The following is a 19,135-nucleotide window of genomic DNA, read 5'->3' as shown; positions in this document are numbered from 1 at the left end:
CTGACATCCTCTGTCAAATGCAGCCTTCCCCATTTCTGTTTCAGTCTTCAGATGTAGAAGGAAATTGATAACTTTTATGTGCTAACGTGTGCAGAAGGCAATGGGCACATCTTAAAACGTGCATAAAACTTGGGGAGGCTGGAGCATACCCTTTCCTGGGAGAGTTTGTCCCAGATGGGAAGAATACCTTAGGTTTAATTGTCTCTCTTGTAGCATCTCCTGAGTTCAGAGTAACTTTTTTTCTGTTGCTTATCACTGCCCACATTAATTCACTTCACTCTGTGCAAATAATTGCCATGTCCTGTGTCCAGAGTGAGGTGAGGGGAGCCCTGCTGTGGATGTGGTCTGTGCCAGGCAGCAGGCAAATGTGGTGGGCAGCTCCATGCGGTTCCTCTGGCACAGCTCCAGGCCTGTGGGTCACTGTGCCCTCCTTGCTGCTCCCTTGCTGGGGTAGAGGCACTGTCTCAGCAAGGCTCTCTTGCTCCTTTTGGGCTAGTGCAAAATGCAGCATGTAGCACTTGTCGTTGTTAGATAAATAATGTGGTGTTTTGGTTAAAAGTAATAGCCTTCTGCTGGTTTATTAACGGAGACTAACAGTGTCAGCTCAAAAGCCATTGTCAGCCATCCTGTTTTATGCTGCAGGTGTTGAACAGGAGGGTAGTTTCCAAAATTATAAATAAGAGACTCCAGAACCCTGCTTAATTCCAACAAACTATTTTACTGGCAGGAAATACCGGCAAGCTGAATGGTTTTTTTGTCTTTCAAAGCAGTTGTGATTTGATGATGATGCTTATAGAGAAACACCATGAAAAGAAAACAAACCTTCCAATACTTCAGCTGGTTGGATGTCAGCATTCACTCCCTGAGATGTGGCAAAGTGATCTCTATAGTGCAATTATCCTTTTTTAAAAACCCCATTAATTCAAGAAGTTTCTCTTGGAATCTGTTGTGGGCACAGCTAATGCTTCCATACCTATGATCTAGTGCCCTATTTTCTGTGAGCAAAGGATGGACCAAAAGCAGAGTTACACTGACACCAGGTAATTAAACTGCAGTTGTGGCTTCCTAGGCACCAGCCCCACTGCCCCTGTCCCTTTTTGGTGTGCTGCAGGGTGCAGGTCTGGCACAGAGGAAGGAGCACAGTCCCCATCAGTTCTTGGGCAGACTGGGAATCTGGTTGGGTACTGCCATCCTGTTCTGCATGGTATGACACAGATGGCTGTGAGCTGTCTGTGCTGGCTGGCTCTGTGGTCTGAGCTCAGTGCTGAGCACACATCATTTTACAGCACAGAGAATGCCTACAAGACCATACCACAGTTTGAGGTCCCTCCTTGCATCCCCAAACTTCTTTCTTGCACCTTTTCCCTGCTGCAGTGACTGTCTCAGCTGCATCACTCCTTTCTGGCCCTTCCCGTGTTTCTGCAGCTCCTCCTTTTATGTTGGTGATGGTGAAAAGGTTATCTGTGAAACCCACTGCACCTTTGTTCCAGGTACAGAAATGTGCTTGTCTCTTGGTTATTTTAGATGCTCATTTTATAAAGGAGCTCAGTGCTTGGCTGTGTTCAGTAGAGGGAGATTTTTTTGCAGTCTAACAGTATGTTTAGTTTAGGTGTTCTTTCTAATTAGTCAGCTTCTGTAATTGTGAATACTTAGGCTTTCCCTTAGGAGAGTCTGAAATGGGTTGTAGAGTGTCGCTAAAGCACACAAAATGATTCACACAAATGCTTCTCAGTGTTAGAGCAGGAAAGAAGTAACCTGTATTCTCTGACTCCAGTATTTATAGATTCTTGACAATGACCAGGGATTGGATAATTAAGTTACCACCTTCCCAAGCACACTGGTCATGCGAAACATCCATCAAAAGATGTTTCTTAGAAAGAATGTGATAAACAGCTTATGTTTATAGAATTTCCATGGGAAAGTCACTAGAACTACAAAGACATTATCAGAAGGCTTCAGTTTTCAGGGCGACAGTAGAGCTGTTACCTGGGCCAGTCACCAAATGCAGCCTCAGAGAGAGAAGCTCTCTCTCTAGGGGCAGGCAGGGCACGTGCAGAGTGACCTGGGGGGAGGCAGAGCCCTGGTTCCTGCCTGCTCCTGTCACAGCGTGGTCTGACAGCAGCGTGGCTTTCCTCTGGTTTGCTGTGTCACTGGAGGCCATCCAAAAAGGCAGCAATCCACTGGCCCTGCCCTCACGAAGGGGGGGCTGTGACTGAGCACATGGAAATACCTCCCCACATGTGCCAGGGACTCTGGGGACCATGAGAGAAGGAAGGTCTTAGTTGAAATAATGAAATCCAAGTTCAAAGAAAATCTAAACCACTATAAGTGATTAGAAAAGAATATAGAGTACTGTGGTTCCCTGTGGTGCTGGGGTCACTGTGTTTTTTCTGCTCTCCACAGGCAGATTCTGTTCATCCCAGTAGGTCTTTGAGAGCTGCTGAAAAATAACACAAGCTCTGGGAGATCTGGTGAGTGGACTCTTGATAAACTGCAGAGAAACTGTGTTCCTGCCATAGATCAGTGACATTAATAGATCTAAAAATTACTGTTCTTGTGAAAGAAGTGCTATGGTTCAAAATTGGATTTTTTCCAGGAGAGTTAGAGAGCTATTGCTCCAGAGGGCCCACCCAACTTCTCCCAACAATGCAGGGACTATTAGACAATAGCTCTAATCCAGCTATTTCCAGCCACCAAAGTTATCATAGAATGATAGAATGGCCTGGGTTGGAGGAGACCTTAAGGATCATCATCTAGTCCCACCTCCCTGCCGTGGGCAGGGACATCTTCCACTAGACCAGGTTGCTCAGAGCACCATCCAACCTGGCTCCTAACACTTCCAGAGATGGGGCATTCACAACCTGTTCCACTACCTCACCACCCCCACATTGAACAATTTCTTCCTTATGTTCAACCCAAATCTAGCCTCTTCTAGTTTAAAACCATTATCCCTGTTCCTATCCATGCCCCAGCTGGTGTGCTGGGAGCTCCTGTCCCCAGGCATGCACAGCTTTGTGGGAGGTTGGCTCCCTTCCCCCTGCCCACCCTGGGCTGCCTGGTGGCTCCCCAGCTCCCAGGCAGAGCACAATGTCCAGCCTTGCTGAAGGCTGCTGGGCTGTGAGTCTGTGTGCCAGGGGTGTGATCTCGTGCCCCCCTCAAGGTGTCCCACCTGCCATCCTCAGGGATGCATCCTGCTTGGTCTCTGCAGGTTCCAGAGCATGATTTCCCAAGCAGGCCAGACAGCCTTTTTCAGAACATTTGATGCCTTCACTGGGGGCTTCAGAGTATAGATGCATTTATTTCTGTTTCACAGGTCCCAGGAATCATAAGGTACTTAAAATACAGCATCTTAAGAGGTGTCCTGCAGTTTTTTCTTGCATTTACATGTAGTGAAGATTTCATCTGATGCCTTTTATGCTTCAGTTGAAGATAGAAATAAAATATTTTTCTACTTCTGATAATAAGCAGATACTCATAATATGTTACTATGCAGATATAACAAAAGCAGAAACCCAAAATACCAGGCTTCCCTGTCTAGGAACACTGAAAATACTATTTCCTCAGGAGAGACAACTTTCTGGTTTACTTTGCAGTCAGCTAATGGTAAAATGCAGTGATTTTTCTTGTAGGACAAGAAATATTAGGGAAAGGCCAGAAGTGGCAAGTCTGAAAACTGATCCCAAACAGCTGCTCTACAAGAGCATGCAAGTCCCTCTTGAGGAGGATGACTGAAATGGGGATGTGCCTCCTGCTTTCACTGCCATCACTGGGATGGATCCACGCCCAGGTGCCCCAGGTGGGACACCTATGCTGGGATCCTGCCCCAAAGGGATCACAGAAATCCTGTGTTCCCTGATGGCTTCTAGGAGCCTAATTTGCCAGTGTGGTGGGATTTGAACTCTGGGATTACACTGCCTATATACTAGATGGTGGGCTCAATCCCCTTTTCCTCTTATCTCTCATACTGTGGACCAGACTGAAAGAGACACGGCCAAATTCAGACCTAGATCTGAGGCTTGCACAGTGCAAGGAGTACATCTGGCACATTTTAAGTGGCAGAAACATGAATTTCATTCAACATCCCCTTTAAGTTCTGGATCAGATGATATTGTTCTTTTTTTTTTACTAAGTTCAAAGCAAGATCTTCCTTCTAAGCACCACATTTCAACATCTCTACTATGACACTTAATTCTAGTACATGTTAATTTATAAACAGCATTTAGAAATCAGCTTCTAAATATTGATTCTTAAGATGAATTGGTCCCTCTCCCAGTGGCACCAATCAGAAATCAGCAGCTGGTGAGGATCTTCATTCTCTCACTGATCAGGTGAACTTTCTCCTCTGTGCCTCCCAAGCAGCCATGCTGCCTCTGGTGCTCCAGAGCCTCCCCACCCACCTCTCCTGTGCTGTCTGGCTGGGTGAGACGTTGTGTTGTCAGTAGCAGTTCTGCTCAGCTGGGCTTCCAGGATCAAGCCTGACATTCCCGTGGTGGGGAACTGGATTCAGCGGCAGTACTCCCGCTCGATGCTTGCCATGAGCTCCTCCTCCGAGTAATCATATAATATTGTGGACTGCCCCAAAGGCTTCTTGCTGCTTTCTGGGCACCTATCATGGAAGGGAATGAATTATTGCTGATATGAGAGAAAATCAGGCTCTGAAGATACAAGAAGACCCTTGGTTAATTTTTTTTTGTGAATGGAAAGATCAAGCTGCATGTGGCTCGCTGAGACACAGATATTCTGTCATGTCTAGTTCCCATACCCCACTGGCACATCGCCTGCTGACATTTGCTATCACTTGGCACCAGTTTAGTCTGTGAATTCATTACAGTACAACCCTTACAATGCTCTAGATCAAGCTCCCAGAACCTTCTGAGTTAGGCTCAAGCCCAGTTAAAGGACACTGTAATCTTCATGAGACTTTAAAGGTTTTATGCAAAAAAGAGATTATTTTGCTTGTATTTATAAGGGATCTGAGTTTCAACCAAAACACGAATGCATCTCTCTCAAATTCCTCTTATGGCTATTATTTGTTTCCACATCAGCCCTCCCATGAGTGGGAACTGATGTATGACTCAAAGGCAACTGGTATGGTACAGTTTATTGCTGTTTTCAGAGGTGGTTTATGCTGGGTACAAGAGAAATCTGTCCCTACCTGCATATGGGAGAACAGTGACAAATCTTCTGCAGGCTTTGACCACTGTACCTCTTGCTACCTATTAAGTCTCCTTGATCTTGCCTTCCAGGACTCAAGAGAGGAGTGACAGAAGCTGAAAAGTGAGTGCTCCTCCTTGGCCTTGTGGACATCTGGGAGAAAGCCGGACTGTCGGGCTTGGAACACACAGTTCCTTGGAATGGAGGTCACAGTGAGGTTCAGAGTGGAGAATTGAGCTGGTAAATCCAAAATGTAAAGTGCTCTGCCATGCCATGTCAACCAAGGCTTTGTGACCATCCACTAGTGAAGATCAATAAATAAATGTTTTCATTTTGTGTGTCAGTTAGTTTGTTGCCAAAGTGGAGAGATTTTCATATCCACTAGCATGGCTCCAGATCTGTCCCAGACTCACCATGTATTATCTACTGAATTCCTCTAAGGATGAGATCTATCCCAACCATTGCTCTTGCAGCTGGGATGAATAAAATTCATCCATTATCATCCACTATCATCTATTATCATCCTCAGAAAAAAACTGAGGACCTGTTTACTAGACAAAATCACAGGAACTGCCCCAAAGTAGGTATGTAAATGTAGAATTGGAATTGAAGCAAAGAACCCTGACAGGCTTTTCTAAGGACACTTTCTCCTATAGAGGAGGTGCTTTCATACTTCTCTCCTTGGGCCAGGGAGTATCCTGTGTTCCTCCCACAGGCAGTGTCTGTGGCGTGAGTGGCCACAGTGCAGTGCAACGCTCCCTCTGCTCTGACCTGCCCTGGCCACAGAGGCTCCTGCCCAGCCCAGCTGCCCTGACCGGGCTGTGTTTGTGCCATGCCCCCCCTGTGTCAGAAATAGCCTGGTGTTTTCCCTGCAGTCACCTGATGGCCAGCTGGTGACACTGGTAGTGTAGGTATTAAACTGCACTATGCCTTTGATGGCAAGTTCTACTAGCAGCAAGTAGGATTTAGCAACTGGACTTGTCTGCTTATTCCTTTTATTCATTTTCCTGCTGAGGGCTGCAGGGTATCTGATTTCCACTGCACTAAATAAGACCTGAGAAGAAAGCTACAAGTCCAAGAACTCAAACCATACAGCAGCATTTACAAAGCAATAATGGGAAAAGGAAGTGCAGAAATCTGAGTTAAAACACACAATTTACTGATTTAAACTCTGCATTGTGACAATCCTCTAACCAATTTTATGTTACGTGATGAATAAGAGGCAGAGCTCCTGGCAGCTTGCTTGGAGGCCCACAGAAGAGCCATTGTTTCTCTTAGCAGTTACATAAATTCTCACTGTTAATTATTCTCAATGCTTTGGTTTGCATGGAGAAAATCTCCAGGTAAAACTCGTTGAGACACAGATGTGCTTTTGAAAAAAAAAAGAAAAAAGTAGACTTCACTTCCTATGCACACCCCAGAAATAAGAGGAACAAGGAAAAGGGGGCTAAGTTTCTTTCAAGAGCAAAGGAAAAGAAAGCCGCTGTTCATACTATTCCTATACTTGTGCCAAAGTTCTCTATCACTTAATACAGGAAAATTGAAATAAAATAAAAAATGGCAGCTTTAATCTGGATAAAAGGAGAAACTTCTGCACCCTGAGGGCAGCAAGCAGAGGAACAGGCTGTGTGGTTGCACAGGCTCTATCCTTGGAGGTTTTCAACACCTGATGGGACCAAGCCTGGAGCATTCTGCTCTGACTTCACAGCTGATCCAGCCTGGAGCTAGAGCTAGAGATTGGACTAGAGACCTCCTCAGGCCATCCCAACCTAAACCTCCATCTCAAAGGCATGTTGGTGCAGCTATTTCTGCTGATCCTAGAATTCAGTGAGAAGCTGTGGCAGGGAAATCCCAAGCTCAGGATGTGCACAGGACAAAAGCTGGTGGACCACAGGCCTGTTCCCGTGGTCCTCCAGCTGCTCCAGCAGCAGAGGAGGCATCTTGTTCCTCTTGTAACCACATGCCAGGGCTGCAGAGCCTGGCTTCATGCACACCGAGTTCACCTGAGGGCTGTTAGACCTTCCAGTCAGGAAAGTAACAGGTCAGTACCTCAAGTGGAAAGATTTTCAAAGCCCAGGTGTTCTGGGGAGGGAGAGAAACCTGTGAAGGAATAAAGCTGAGAGAGAAGGACTTAGCTGAAAAGCATACAAGAGGGGAATCTGCAGCATGATAGGACAGCAAGGAAAAAGAAGGCTAGTGCAGCTCCATCAGGATTACTGGGCAGGCTTCTGGGCGCCTCACTGCTGAAATGTTATTAACAGCTTGGAGGGAGTTTACAAAACAGCAATAAAAGTGATTTAAGAGGCTAGAGCAAAGCAATTTAGGAAAGAGGAAAGCAAGAAATGTGCTCCATTTCAGCTACAGGCTTCTCGGTGTTTAAAGTTTTGTAAGGGAAGCAGAAATTGTGGGTGGGTTTTTTTGTTAAGTGTAAAAACAATGAACTATGCAATGTAGAGAAGGAAACACAAAGGGCAAAATTAGAACAAAAGTGAGCAACACCACCTTTAAGCAAGATCCCAGCAGTGGGGGTGGCTGTCGGTGCCATATCCCTGGTGTCAGGCAGGTGCCTGGTGTCGGGGAGAGCTGCCTGCGGGCTCCCGTGACAACGGCCCTGATGGGTGACTAGGGTGACAAGCTCCCAGGCAACAAACCTGAGTTAAATGGCTGAAAACTAGGTTGGGGTGAATCTAGGCCAGTGTTTTTTATCATTTTGCTGAGGATGGGGATGTCCAGGGTTAATCATTAAAACGCCTTCTGCAAGACCTAGCAGCTGGAAAGTGGGTCAAAGCAACGCCCCGGTAACTCTGCCAGAGACACGAGCCTTGGCAGCAATTATAAAATCATTACCGTGTGCCTGGGCTGTGTCATCCACCCGTCAACTAGCAGAGAGCAGTTCCCAAAAGATTTTGGGGGAGGGACGATGAGAGGTAACACAGCCCAATCAGGAGCACATCCAAAGTATTTACCAGGGGCTGGTTTAGGTGCTTGTGTGGTGTCACACGGGCATGTTCTAGGACAGGAGGTGCACACCCACCTCTATCTCGCGTGACTGCTCTCTTGACAGACGCTATTAAGCCTCTGTATCTAGCTCTTCTTCTCCTTCCTTGACACTTGCTTCTCCTTTAATTGGCTTTATGGGAATTTCTTCAGTCAGCAACTCTATCAAGACAAGGCTGACTTTTGCTGTTTGTGAGTGTTTACCTAGAATGATTCCAGCCACAGAAATGTGAAGGATGAGACACCTACACATGCACATTAACCTCTGTTTCCATGGCTTTATTTGATTTTATTTGATTTGATGTCTTCAAAAATTTTCTGTGTGCTGGGCCATTTCCAAAAAAGTGTTTGCATAGTTCTTGCCAGCAGAAATTGCAACTCTGCTGATCTCAGGCAGTACAGGCACTTCACATGTGAACTGTGCTATGGGACTCTGCAGTTGGTATAAAGTAAATGTTGTCTAAATGAAAGTAACCTCCTGCTCTGTCATCCCAGATCAGAAAACATTTCCTACTGTCTCAAACCTTCCCTCTGCATGTCAAAGAGGGTGGGAGAAGGAAAGCCTTGGCAGGGTGAGAGGGGCCAGCGGGGCCAGGGAGCTGCATAGAGGCCTGGCAGGGCTGGCTGTGCACCCCAGGAGGAGATTGCTCAGTTGCCATCATAGCCCAAAAGCCACTGAGGATGCTGGAAAGCACAGGAGAGGTTGAAGTCCCTGCAAGAGCACCTGTACAAGCCTTGCCATCAGAAAAACCATGGGCAGATGTGTTTCCTGAGTGCTCTGGGAAGCAGCAGCCTTGCCAGATGAGCTCCCTGCCAGCTGTGAGGGAGAGCAGGAGTGGAAGGGAGGACAGCAGAGAGTGCCTGGGCTCTGCTGACATCCACCAGCACTGCTGTTAGTAGGTCACACAGCCCATGACGAGGATCTGCAGATTAGTCTGCTCCTGAGTGCTGCAGGGGCAGAGGGGCTGGATGACAGCCAGAGCTTAGTGCTGAAGAGTCACCTTTTAATGTAAGGAGGTGATATTTTAAGACAGTTTTTCAAACCTGTTCATTTCACCTGGGATTTTTTAACACATGGTAAACTCTCCCCATTCCTGGTGCAAGCAAATTCGGAGGCTCACTCTGCTGGGCAGCTTTTGCTCGTGGAAAATTTCAGATTTCTTTTGTTTGGCACCCAGAGCAGCAGGTCCCCATCATTCCCCCATCCTTGAGGGACACTTGTCTCTAACTGGTGTAGCATTGGGGCATCTCATGGGCTTTCTCTTATGATTCCTGGGGAGCAATGAGACATTATTCTCCTTTCCCACGTGCTGCAGAGGCCACAGGTGAATCAGGGCCTGAGCTCTTTGTTGGAGCAATTCTCCATAGCTTTGCACTAGCTACTCCAAGGCGCCTCTCTGACATGTGGATATCCTAAATTCTGACTGCTCACTACATACTACACTTCAGCTGGAGCCTGCATCTTTTCAAGCAGCATCTAATTTTTTTTTTTAAATTTGCAAGTAAGTAAAAGAGCAGAATATTTAGGGTTACAAACCATTTCACACAATTCCATTCCCAGCTCTTTCACACAGTGTGAGGAATGCAGAAATAGCATAAAGTCTCTTTATTCCACCTGCTCTTCCCCCCTCAAGACACCATGAAAGCAGGGAATACTCACTGATGGTTGAGGTTGTTGTTCTCTGGGCCTGGTGGGCTTCTGTTTGACAAAGCCTAGGATAGAAGACAAGACACAGTTACAACACTTTAAAGCCAAGGAAGGTGATTCTCCCCCTCTACTCTGCTCATGTGAGACCCCATCTGCAGTGCTGCATCCAGGTCTGGCATCCTCAGCACAGGAAGGACATGGACCTGTTGGAATGAGTCCAGAGCGGGCCATGAAAATCACCAGACATGGAGCACCTTTCCTACGAGGACAGGCTGAGGTAGTTGGGGTTGGTCAGCCTGGAGAAGAGAAGGCTCTGGGGAAACCTTGCTGCAACCTTTCAGTACCTAAAGGAGGCCTACGAGAAACATGGAGAGGGGCTTTTTACAAGACCTGTAGTGACAGGACAAGGGGCAATGGTTTTAAACTGAAAAAGGGCAGGTTTGGATTAGATCTGAGGAAGAAATTCTTATTGTGAGAGTTGTGAGGCACTGGAACAGGTTGCCCAGAAAAGCTGTGGCTGCCCCATCCCTGGCAGTGTGCAAGGCCAGGATGGATGGAGTTTTCAGAAATCTGGTCTAGTTGAAGATGTCCTTGCCCATGATGGGGGAGTTTAAACCAGCTGATTTTCAAAGCTCCCTTTCAACCCAAACCATGATTTCTTTCCATGAAACCCATCTCTACAGTGGGCAACATGTCCTGGTTTAAACCCCCTGGTTTGGTTTAAACCCCAAACAACCTCTGTAGAGACAATACAGGTACAAGAGGCTCTCCTTTACCAGCCCTGTTCTGCCAGTTCTGTTTCAGCACTCAAGGTGGCTGGGTGGCTGCCAGCTACAGAACCAAAATCCCTGAACACTGACCTGTTAAACCTCCCAGTTTTCCATGAATGCCCACTGTGCCACCAGCTGCAGGTAACAGTATGAAAATACCTGCTAAGGGAGGAAGTCACTACAACATCAACAGAGTTTTCACCTGACAAAGATGTTTCCTGGAACAATTATCCATCTGGAGTGAAACATCCATCTTCCCTATGCTGGAATCCACAGGCTTTCAATGGGGAAACAACCGAAGTCAAACCTAATGGCATTGGAAATGGGGGCAGTGATGGGACTGTTCGTGCCCATCTGGGCCAGTCTGGGAGCTATGGAGGGGCAATGCCCCACTACAGGCTCTGCTGGTACAACAGTGATGGCTTCACAGACAGGTTTGCACCAATTTAAATCTGTTGGTATTGGTCAGGCTGGTATGTGCTATCCACTGGGTAGAAATATCCACCTGGGTGTCTGCAGGTGTTGCATGGCATCTGATTATAATTTGCAAGATTTTTTTCACTCATCTGCTTCTCATGAGGGTTGGACAGGAGTTGAGGTTTAAACACCATGGCCTCAGACACTGAGAGGCAGACAGAGAGGTGCATGGCAGCAAACTGCTCCATTCTTCCCTGCCTCTTGCAAGGGCTTTGTGCTGCTGTGGCCACCTTTGGCTCCCATGCTTCAGCAGGTGAGGAGAGTTGCAGCAAGGACACCTCTCCCATGGCTCTGGGTGAACATCTCTTCCAGGTGAGCCCTTAGTAGCTTCCATTTCAGGAGCCAGGAAAGGTGTCTGTTATCCACTGTATTTCACATCATAGCTGCCTGCTTAAAATGACAAAAGATGTTGGCAGTCTAGAGTTTTAGTGTAATACCTGTCAAAAGGCATTCCACATCCTTTCAGAAGAATCCCTGCTCTTTGGCAACACTTTGTTTTCTCTGGAAGAGACTGAACTACCCTAGAAAGAGCTTCTGGGTCCAAGCAGAGACAAGTGTATGTGAGAAATCTGACAGTGAGGTAAGACAGTTCTCTCCTGGTTATTTATGATTGTTTCTTGGCAATCTCCCACAATGAACAAGAGCAAGAAGCAGTGCCAGGAGAACAGGATGCTGAGCTCTGATGGCTGACTCCTCCTGGGATTGCATCCCACAACACAGCTCCTCATCCATTATCCACTGGACTACTGTTGCAGCCCGAGTCTCCTTCTGCCAGGTGAAGAACATTATTCATCCTCAGCACCAAGGGAAATACAGTTCTTTAGAAGTGCTTTGATGATGTTCTTCCCACAGTGAGAACCCAGCATCCAATACTTCTGTGCAAAGGATGGGTTTGGATCATTTTAGGAAAGAGGTTGGATTGTACAGTAGGTTGTCTGTTTTTCCTTCCCTTGTGGCTGACTCCTCCGTATTACGAGCTGTACGTGTTGTGTGGGTGGAAGACAGAATTAATTCGTCATCAGGACAGTGCAGGTCTGGTTAGCAAAATCTGCTTCTCTGTGCAAAACCTGCTCCCACCTTTTCCAAGGGATCTGTCAGCAGCAATATTATTTCCCAAGAGAATTTGGAACTGGCACAGGTAGATTTCTACCAACATTTCATCCAGTGCATGAATCAAAAAATGGTGGCAAGTAAAAACAAAAGGCACCTCCAGCCTCTGCCTTTTCCCTGCCATGAGAATGCCCGTGTTTTGGGAGCTGCCCCCAGTTCCTGCGGGCGAAGGAGAGCTGGCTCGGCGGTGGCCGGGTGACACCGTGCGCCGGGCAGCAGGCAGGGCGCGGAGCACCGGCTGCCGGGGGCTCTGAGACACAATAAAAACTGGCCCCACCCAGCCGGCTCGGGATTGCTGTAATGGGTATGTTGCAAGTTCAGCAGATAATTAGTATTAGCCCTTTATGTGGGTTAGGATGATGTGCATGTCAGGACACTTTAATATTATGGGTTCCTATCCTACAGCTAAATAAGTAATTGCTGCCCTGGTTGGCCTGTGTCCTGGTAAGAGATAAATGAAGTCAGCTTCTCCTTTCTGCAGCTTGCAGTCATCTTTTTATTACTCATCTAGACCATGGCGTGTCTCCTTGTTTTCCACCCCACTCTCAGCACAGGCATCTTGTGCTGAGGTCTGCCGTGCCACAAAGCCCCACATCTCTCCTTCAAGTTAAAGGCTTGGATATTAAGCTCACCCAGCATGTATCCACATTTAATTTAATGTCAGGACATGTGGGATGGAACGGTTTGACAGTCATTGCACACACAGTTCAGCCATCCTTTAGGGCAGCAGCTCCTGGGAGCAAGGCAGAGCTCAGAGCTGGAAGCAAGAGCTATTTCCCTCTGCTGCGTGCATAACCCAGCACTCCTGGGGTGCAGCCTCCCTCTAACCCCAAATCCAGTGCAAGTTCCTCATGGCCCTGCCAGCTCTTAACCCCCTACTTTCTGTCAGCTCCAGCAGCTGTGAGTAAGCAGGGTGAGAACACCCTTTCCTGGAACCTTCCACAGGGCCATCTGGAGCCATGTACCTTTGGAGGCTCCAGAGCGACTCCCAAGCCGCACTGAAAGCAGCCAGCTACAGTCTTGACTACTAACATTGTCTCCAAAACTGGGAGGCCATCTTTGAGAGAGTCCCAGTGCTGGTCCCGAAGCCATGCCCAGGCATTATTTGGGAGACTACAAGGTGGTCCTGACCAAAAATCATTCCAGCTCAGTGGGGCAGATCATCACGGTCCAGTGCCAGGCAGCGGCTGTGGTGCAGTTTACCGGTATGGATACAGCCCTGAGATGCAGTAGAGACACAGACCCTGAGCACTGCTCAGGTGCAACTCACATCCAAGGAGTGACCGATCCATGTACAGCATCCACTTGGGAGCAGCGAGGTCTCTGCCAGTGCTGGCCCACTGAGTGTGGGTTAATAACACAGCCCTTCTGAAAAATGTACGCCAGTGCCTCTTTCCCTGCCTCTGCTCCTCCCAAATCCCTCTTCACAAACACTCCACGAACTGGACCAGTGGACCAGTCTGAGCTGAAATGCCAACCCGCTGCTGTGGCAGGGAGGGAGGATGTCAGCTGCAGAGCCCTGCAGGTGCAGGCTGCAGCGGAGCGCGGAGGGGCTGGTACCGCAGCGGGGCTGAGCTGGTACCGCAGTGGGGCTGAGCTGGTACCGCAGTGGGGCTGAGCTGGTACCGCAGCGGGGCTGAGCTGGGCTGAGCTGGTACCGCAGCAGGGCTGAGCTGGTACCGCAGCAGGGCTGAGCTGGTACCGCAGTGGGGCTGAGCTGGTACCGCAGTGGGGCTGAGCTGGTACCGCAGCGGGGCAGCACCTCCAGCACAGGACTGGGGGCTGGACAGTCAGCACGGCTGCAATCAGCCTCTCCAACCCGCAGCCAGTTGTTGCTGGCAAAAAAAAAGTGGCTCATCTAGGGTGCCAGCAGGTACCAGATGTGACGCATGGCCCCGGCTGCACGCCTGGAAAAGCACTCCCAGGCAAAGCACTTCCAGCTTTGCTTTGGTCTGCAGCAACATCCTCTGGCCAGCAAAGGAACTGGGAGCAGGCGGTGGATGGGAAGTGGGCAGGGATGCAAGGAGTTCTCACGCGATTCTCCTCTGCTGCCTACTGAAACACCAGCTCCCAGCTATTCTGTACATGCCCTAGGCTTACTTTTTAGATCACAAATAGTTTCCAGGGCAAAAACAACCCACGCTCTGCCAAGTGAAGGGGGGTAGTTGTGGAAAATAGCTAGTCAGCAGCTTTCCAAGTCCAGGTGCATCACAGCTGTGCTGGGAGGGTGATGCTGGCTGAGGGGGCAGCACAGCTCACTTCTGGACTCCAGAGAAGTTTCAAGTGCTCTGAACAAGACAAGAAACATAATGGGAGAGAGAGGGAGACCTTTAACTCAGCAACCACTGGATCTACAGCTGGACATTAACTGCAGAATCTGAAATAATCTGACTTTGGGAAATTCAAGGAGTCCCAGATATTCAGCTGGAGATGACATTTTCTGAAGGCCCCATGCTCCCTATGAAAGTGTAGCACAAGGTTTAGATTCGAGGTAATTTCTGCCTATTAAGACAACCAGGAAGAAAATGTTGAAATAAACTGCTAACAACGTGGAATTGAATCAGATTTCTGTTTGAGGGAAGCACATTTAAACAGGAGTAGAAAAATAAACCTAAGTTCCTGTAAGAAACAAATCGGGCATGGCATTTCATGTCCCTTCAGGACCCTTTTGTGTTTGCAGCTGGGACCGACCAGCCACGAGGTGACGCTGTGCCACATCGGTCTGCAGAAAAAACATCTGGCTGAAAAAATCAGGCAAAGCTTTGAACACTCGGGTGTTTTAAAATTATATGATAGTCCCTCTAGAAGTTGGTGAATACACCCTCTACCTGTGTTACTCCTGTGATGCAGCTGGGCTGATCTGCTTGATGGAATCACATCCCATCTCCAGGAGGGCCAATGGTGCCATGGAAAAAGCTGTTAAAACCAAAACCCTAACATGTCTGTATAATTCCTCCATTTCAGGAAACCAGTGGGGAAATGCCTGAGGCCACGGCCTCTGCCCTGGCTTCCACCAAGAGCTGCCACCCCTGCTCTGTGCTGCAGCAGCACCTGCAAAACCTCAACTACATTTCTCAGTCTTGAGCAAAGAAAAAGGAAAAGCACATACAACCATCTCTAATTGACAGCAAAGCTGAAAACGGATGTTTGATGCTGACAAGAGGTGTTGGGGTCTGCTCTGAGCCATGTGCAGGTTTCCCATCAGGATTTGGTTCCCAGCCTGCTGCTGTGATATGCTTTCACCCTTCTTGCTCCCAAGCACTATCTGAATATAACAGAGGTGGCTCAAGCCTTTAAAGGCAACTGCATGCCTCTTCAGCAGCCTTTGTCACCTGGCCTGACTGCCCATCAGTGCTGCCAGCTTGCTGCTGGATGGCAAACTCTGCCAGGGCTCAGCTGTAAAACACAGCACTGATGCACGTTACGCCCAGGAGAAAGCCAGCCATGACAGCAGAACGAGGAGTCCTGCTTGCAATTCTGCTCTCTTCTGACTGGTGTCAAAGGTCTCCTCTATTCTCAGTGGCCAGAGTCTGCTCCTCCAGGGGCTATTTCTCATCAGACTTTCTTACAGAGATACCTCCTTGTTGCCTTTCCTGTTCCTGCCTCACCTTCCCCCATTAGCTCTGCTGAAGCAACTCATCCTTTCTTCTCTGAGATTTCTTTGCTTATCCTCCAATTTGGACAACTGAATAGGGCAAAGCAAGCAAGTTCCTACTGCAAGACAGAAACTACAAATGACTTGAGGAGCTGGAAAGACTGAGAGAAATTGCCCTCAAAATTACTAGCGATGCAATGAAGCTGATATCCCTTTCCAAAAACCTCTTCCGCAGCCTCCTGGGAAGGGTGGGACTGCTGTTCACACAACAACCTAAAAGACTAAATTGCACCCAGTAAACAACCAAAACCTGGTGCTGCAAACAGTTTCCTCCCTCCTTTTCACAGGCAAGTGACTTTTTAGGCCTCAAGGAGTCAGAAGAGACTGCTGTCTCTGCCATCTCAGGTTCAGAAAAGTAAAGCACTACTAAGAAAAGCTTCAAGTTTGCCCTGAAACCACCTGAGACTTCTCTTGTATGTCTTGTATCTTTGCAAAATACAGGTAGTTCTTTGCTGTCTTTGGGTGCAACCAGAGCTGTGAACTGCCTCCCCAAAAAGAGGCAGCATCAACAGCTGGATGAGGAGACACACGAGATGCTCAGCATCACTGCTGCCTCAGTGGTGGCACTGCGGTGTGCTGCACACACTTGGCCTAACTGGATGACCAAGGTCCCATATGCCTGCTCCTCAAACAGGCTGAGTTGTGAGGACCCTCATGGACATCTCTGTGCTGCAAAGCTTGACAGCATTCCCACCCTGGGTCTGCACCACAACCTGGGGTGGCCAAGGTGATGCAACAGGTTCCTCACCATCATTTCTGCCAGAGAGGGAAATCTGAAGCAGGGAGTGAGGCATAGTGACTCCCACACTACCCCAAGGGTACCCACATCTTAAATTCCTCAGCCTCTAGTCTGCTCCTTGTCATTAGTCCCCTGGTATCTACTGTCATATGGACTGTCTCTACAGGCATTAGGAAAGAAAGATGAGGGCAGCTCCATTGCCTTTCTGATATGTTATTACCCAGAATATACCTCACTTCAGAATAGGGTTAAGATAGTGGTTTATGCATAGGAAAAGTCACAGCTTATAGAATTATTAAAGATCCACCCATGATATTCACTTGTGGAAAAAGAGGGAAAAAGAATACCAGCAGCCTCTATTCCTGTAAGTAAAGATAAATGGGAGAAGTCAGGAGGATTGCTCATAAATGAGAGTCCCATTGAGGAGAAAGTAGTGCTGGAGTGAGCTGCATTAATTCTGCAGGAGGATTTGGAGTTTAAAGAGCAAGGAAAAAGTATGTCAGTACAAGATCTGTATTTTTTTTTTTCTTCAATTTCCAAACCTTACTTTGAGGTTTTTCTTTCAAAGCTGTCTAAATAAAGGGTTCTCATACAGAACCCTGCCAAGTTTCCTAATGGAAAATTTAGTCTGTGTTAAAGTAATCCTTAACCCACAGAAGAGCAGTTCAGTGATGGAAATGATACCCTTCTACAGAGCAAAACTGAGGCATGCAAGGCAGAATGTTCCTGGGTCCTAAATATTTCTTTCAATCTTTGAATTTATTACTTTATACTGACAACTTTTGTGTATCTATGGAGAGTAGTGTTTATCTAACAAAAAACACACAGTTTCCAAAGCCAAGCTAAGATGAAAGATGTCGGTGATTTTTGGCCTCATCACCAGCTGATATATATGCTGCTGTTATTCTTGGATTGGAAAAAAAGGCCCAAAAGATAAATCTCAACTCCCTCGGAAGCAAATCCATTATTTATTAAAGAGACTGAAACATGCCTTTAGGAAGAGCCAGACTGCAGTTGCAGTGGACTGGCAAACATTAAAGGGCAGCTTTATGTTCACATTTTAAAACTTCTGTTTACAAGCCTGACCCAGGAAAAAACAGGAGCCGAACTTTATAAAGTCGAGCTATTTCCACAAGTCAGGAAAAGAAACCTCCAGTAGCATCGGTAGTCCGAAGAACATGATGGCCCCTCTCGGGACCGTGTTTCCCTTGCACCGGAGTCTGAAAGCGCAAAGAACAGCAGCAGAAAGAAAACGCAAAGCGAGCACCGAGCCTGGCTCGCAGCGAAGATCAGAAGAATTGAACGCCGTGGATGTCGGAGGAAGCCACGGCCGGGGCGGGTGGCGCCGGCTCCGGCAGGGCTGTCCGGGCGGCGGGGACACCCGGGCTGGGCTGGGCTGGGCTCGGGGCCACCGCCCGGAGGGTCGGGGGTCCCGTTCGGGCACTTACCGCCTGCTGGAGCGGGGCCGCGCCGCCTCCCGCCGCCTCCGCGCTGCTGCCGCCGGCGGCCGGGGCTCTGCGCCCGGGGCCGGGCGGTGCCGCCGCTCCCTGCCCGTCGGCCGGCGGCTCCCGGCTCTGCCCCGCTCTGCCCTCGGGCCCCGGCGGCTCCCGGCTCTGCCCCGCTCTGCCCTCGGGCCCCGGCGGCTCCCGGCTCTGCCCCGCTCTGCCCTCAGGCCCCCGCCGCCGGCTGCTGCCGCTGCCCATGGCTGCGGGCCGCCGCCTCCCCCGGCCGGGCCGGGAGCCTGCCGGGGGACAGTCGCAGCCCGCAGAGCCCCGGGGCGGGGGGAGGGAGCCGGCGTGCAGGGGAGGGGTGCGCGGCCGGCTCTGATCGCGGTTTTGGGCAGGCTGCCGCGCTCCCCTGTCCCTCCCAAAACTTCCCAGCCCAGCCCGTTAGCTCGGGCCTCCCAAGCACCAGAGCCTTCCATACACCTCCCGGAGCTGGGGTGGGGGAACACTGCCATCTTCGGGGACCATGCAGCGGGATCAGCTGTCGCAGACCTTTGGAGAGCAGCCCGGCCCGGGGGATGCCTGTGGGACAGGTTTGCGGCACGGAGTGCGGTTCCGGCCACGTTCCTGGAGTTACAGGGAAGCCCCCGGGCAAAGGATGGGTCAGCTGAACACCCTCTTGGCCGATGCCCACAGACGGAGTCGCTCTGCTTCCCGACAGCCTGTGGAGCCTGTGGAGCTGATCCCCCAACCATCCTCGGCTGCTCTTCGCTTCCAGCAGTGCAACATTTGCACATTGTTCGACTGTGGAAGATTATGGACACTAAAGTAAAGGCTGTCATTCCCTCCAGGGACGGAGGGCAGGGGAGTACAGTGGCTGCTTGGTGTCCAGCCTGTTCTGCCTCCCTTCCTTCCAAACCAGCTGCTGATAAAGGCAGGAGGCACGGGGCTGTAATTCTTCTTGCTGCTCCTCAGCACTGACTGCAATGGTTGCATATACCAGTTGTTCATTCTGCTGGTTCTTCCTAAACCACTGAGCTAAAGGCCAAGAGTTTGTAATGGAGGGGCTGGAGGAAAGAATGGTCAGATCACTGCCAGAAAGATGAGCTCATAGCAGTGGGGGCTTATAAGAAAGATGGG

At 49.0% G+C, this 19,135-nt stretch overlaps 1 protein-coding gene across 1 annotated transcript; it reads right to left on the bottom strand.

The window, feature by feature from the left end:
- Window positions 1-3,278: 3,278 nt before the first annotated feature.
- Window positions 3,279-18,705, bottom strand: CYS1 (cystin 1). Its single transcript, XM_058835063.1, has 3 exons — window positions 17,999-18,705; window positions 9,812-9,864; window positions 3,279-4,606 (listed from the first exon to the last, which is right to left on the bottom strand). The coding sequence occupies exons 1-3, from the start codon at window positions 18,251-18,253 to the stop codon at window positions 4,504-4,506; spliced, it is 411 nt and encodes a 136-aa protein (XP_058691046.1). The 5' UTR covers window positions 18,254-18,705; the 3' UTR covers window positions 3,279-4,503.
- Window positions 18,706-19,135: the final 430 nt, after the last annotated feature.

This window comes from Poecile atricapillus, chromosome 3, assembly GCF_030490865.1.
Source record: "Poecile atricapillus isolate bPoeAtr1 chromosome 3, bPoeAtr1.hap1, whole genome shotgun sequence".
Lineage (NCBI taxonomy): Eukaryota > Metazoa > Chordata > Aves > Passeriformes > Paridae > Poecile > Poecile atricapillus.
The sequence above is the reverse complement of the archived record's forward strand: the minus strand, read 5'-3'. Positions and strand labels throughout refer to the sequence as shown.

What these genes read in the sequence shown, in the direction of transcription:
- CYS1 (XM_058835063.1), bottom strand. Translation starts at nt 18,253, where the DNA reads ATGGGCAGCGGCAGCAGCCGGCGGCGGGGGCCTGAGGGCAGAGCGGGG. An exon ending in CGGCCCCGCTCCAGCAGGCG is followed by an intron (nt 9,865 to 17,998) that starts GTAAGTGCCCGA and finishes CTTCTATCCTAG; the next exon opens with GCTTTGTCAAACAGAAGCCC. An exon ending in AACAACAACCTCAACCATCA is followed by an intron (nt 4,607 to 9,811) that starts GTGAGTATTCCC and finishes CTTCCATGATAG; the next exon opens with GTGCCCAGAAAGCAGCAAGA.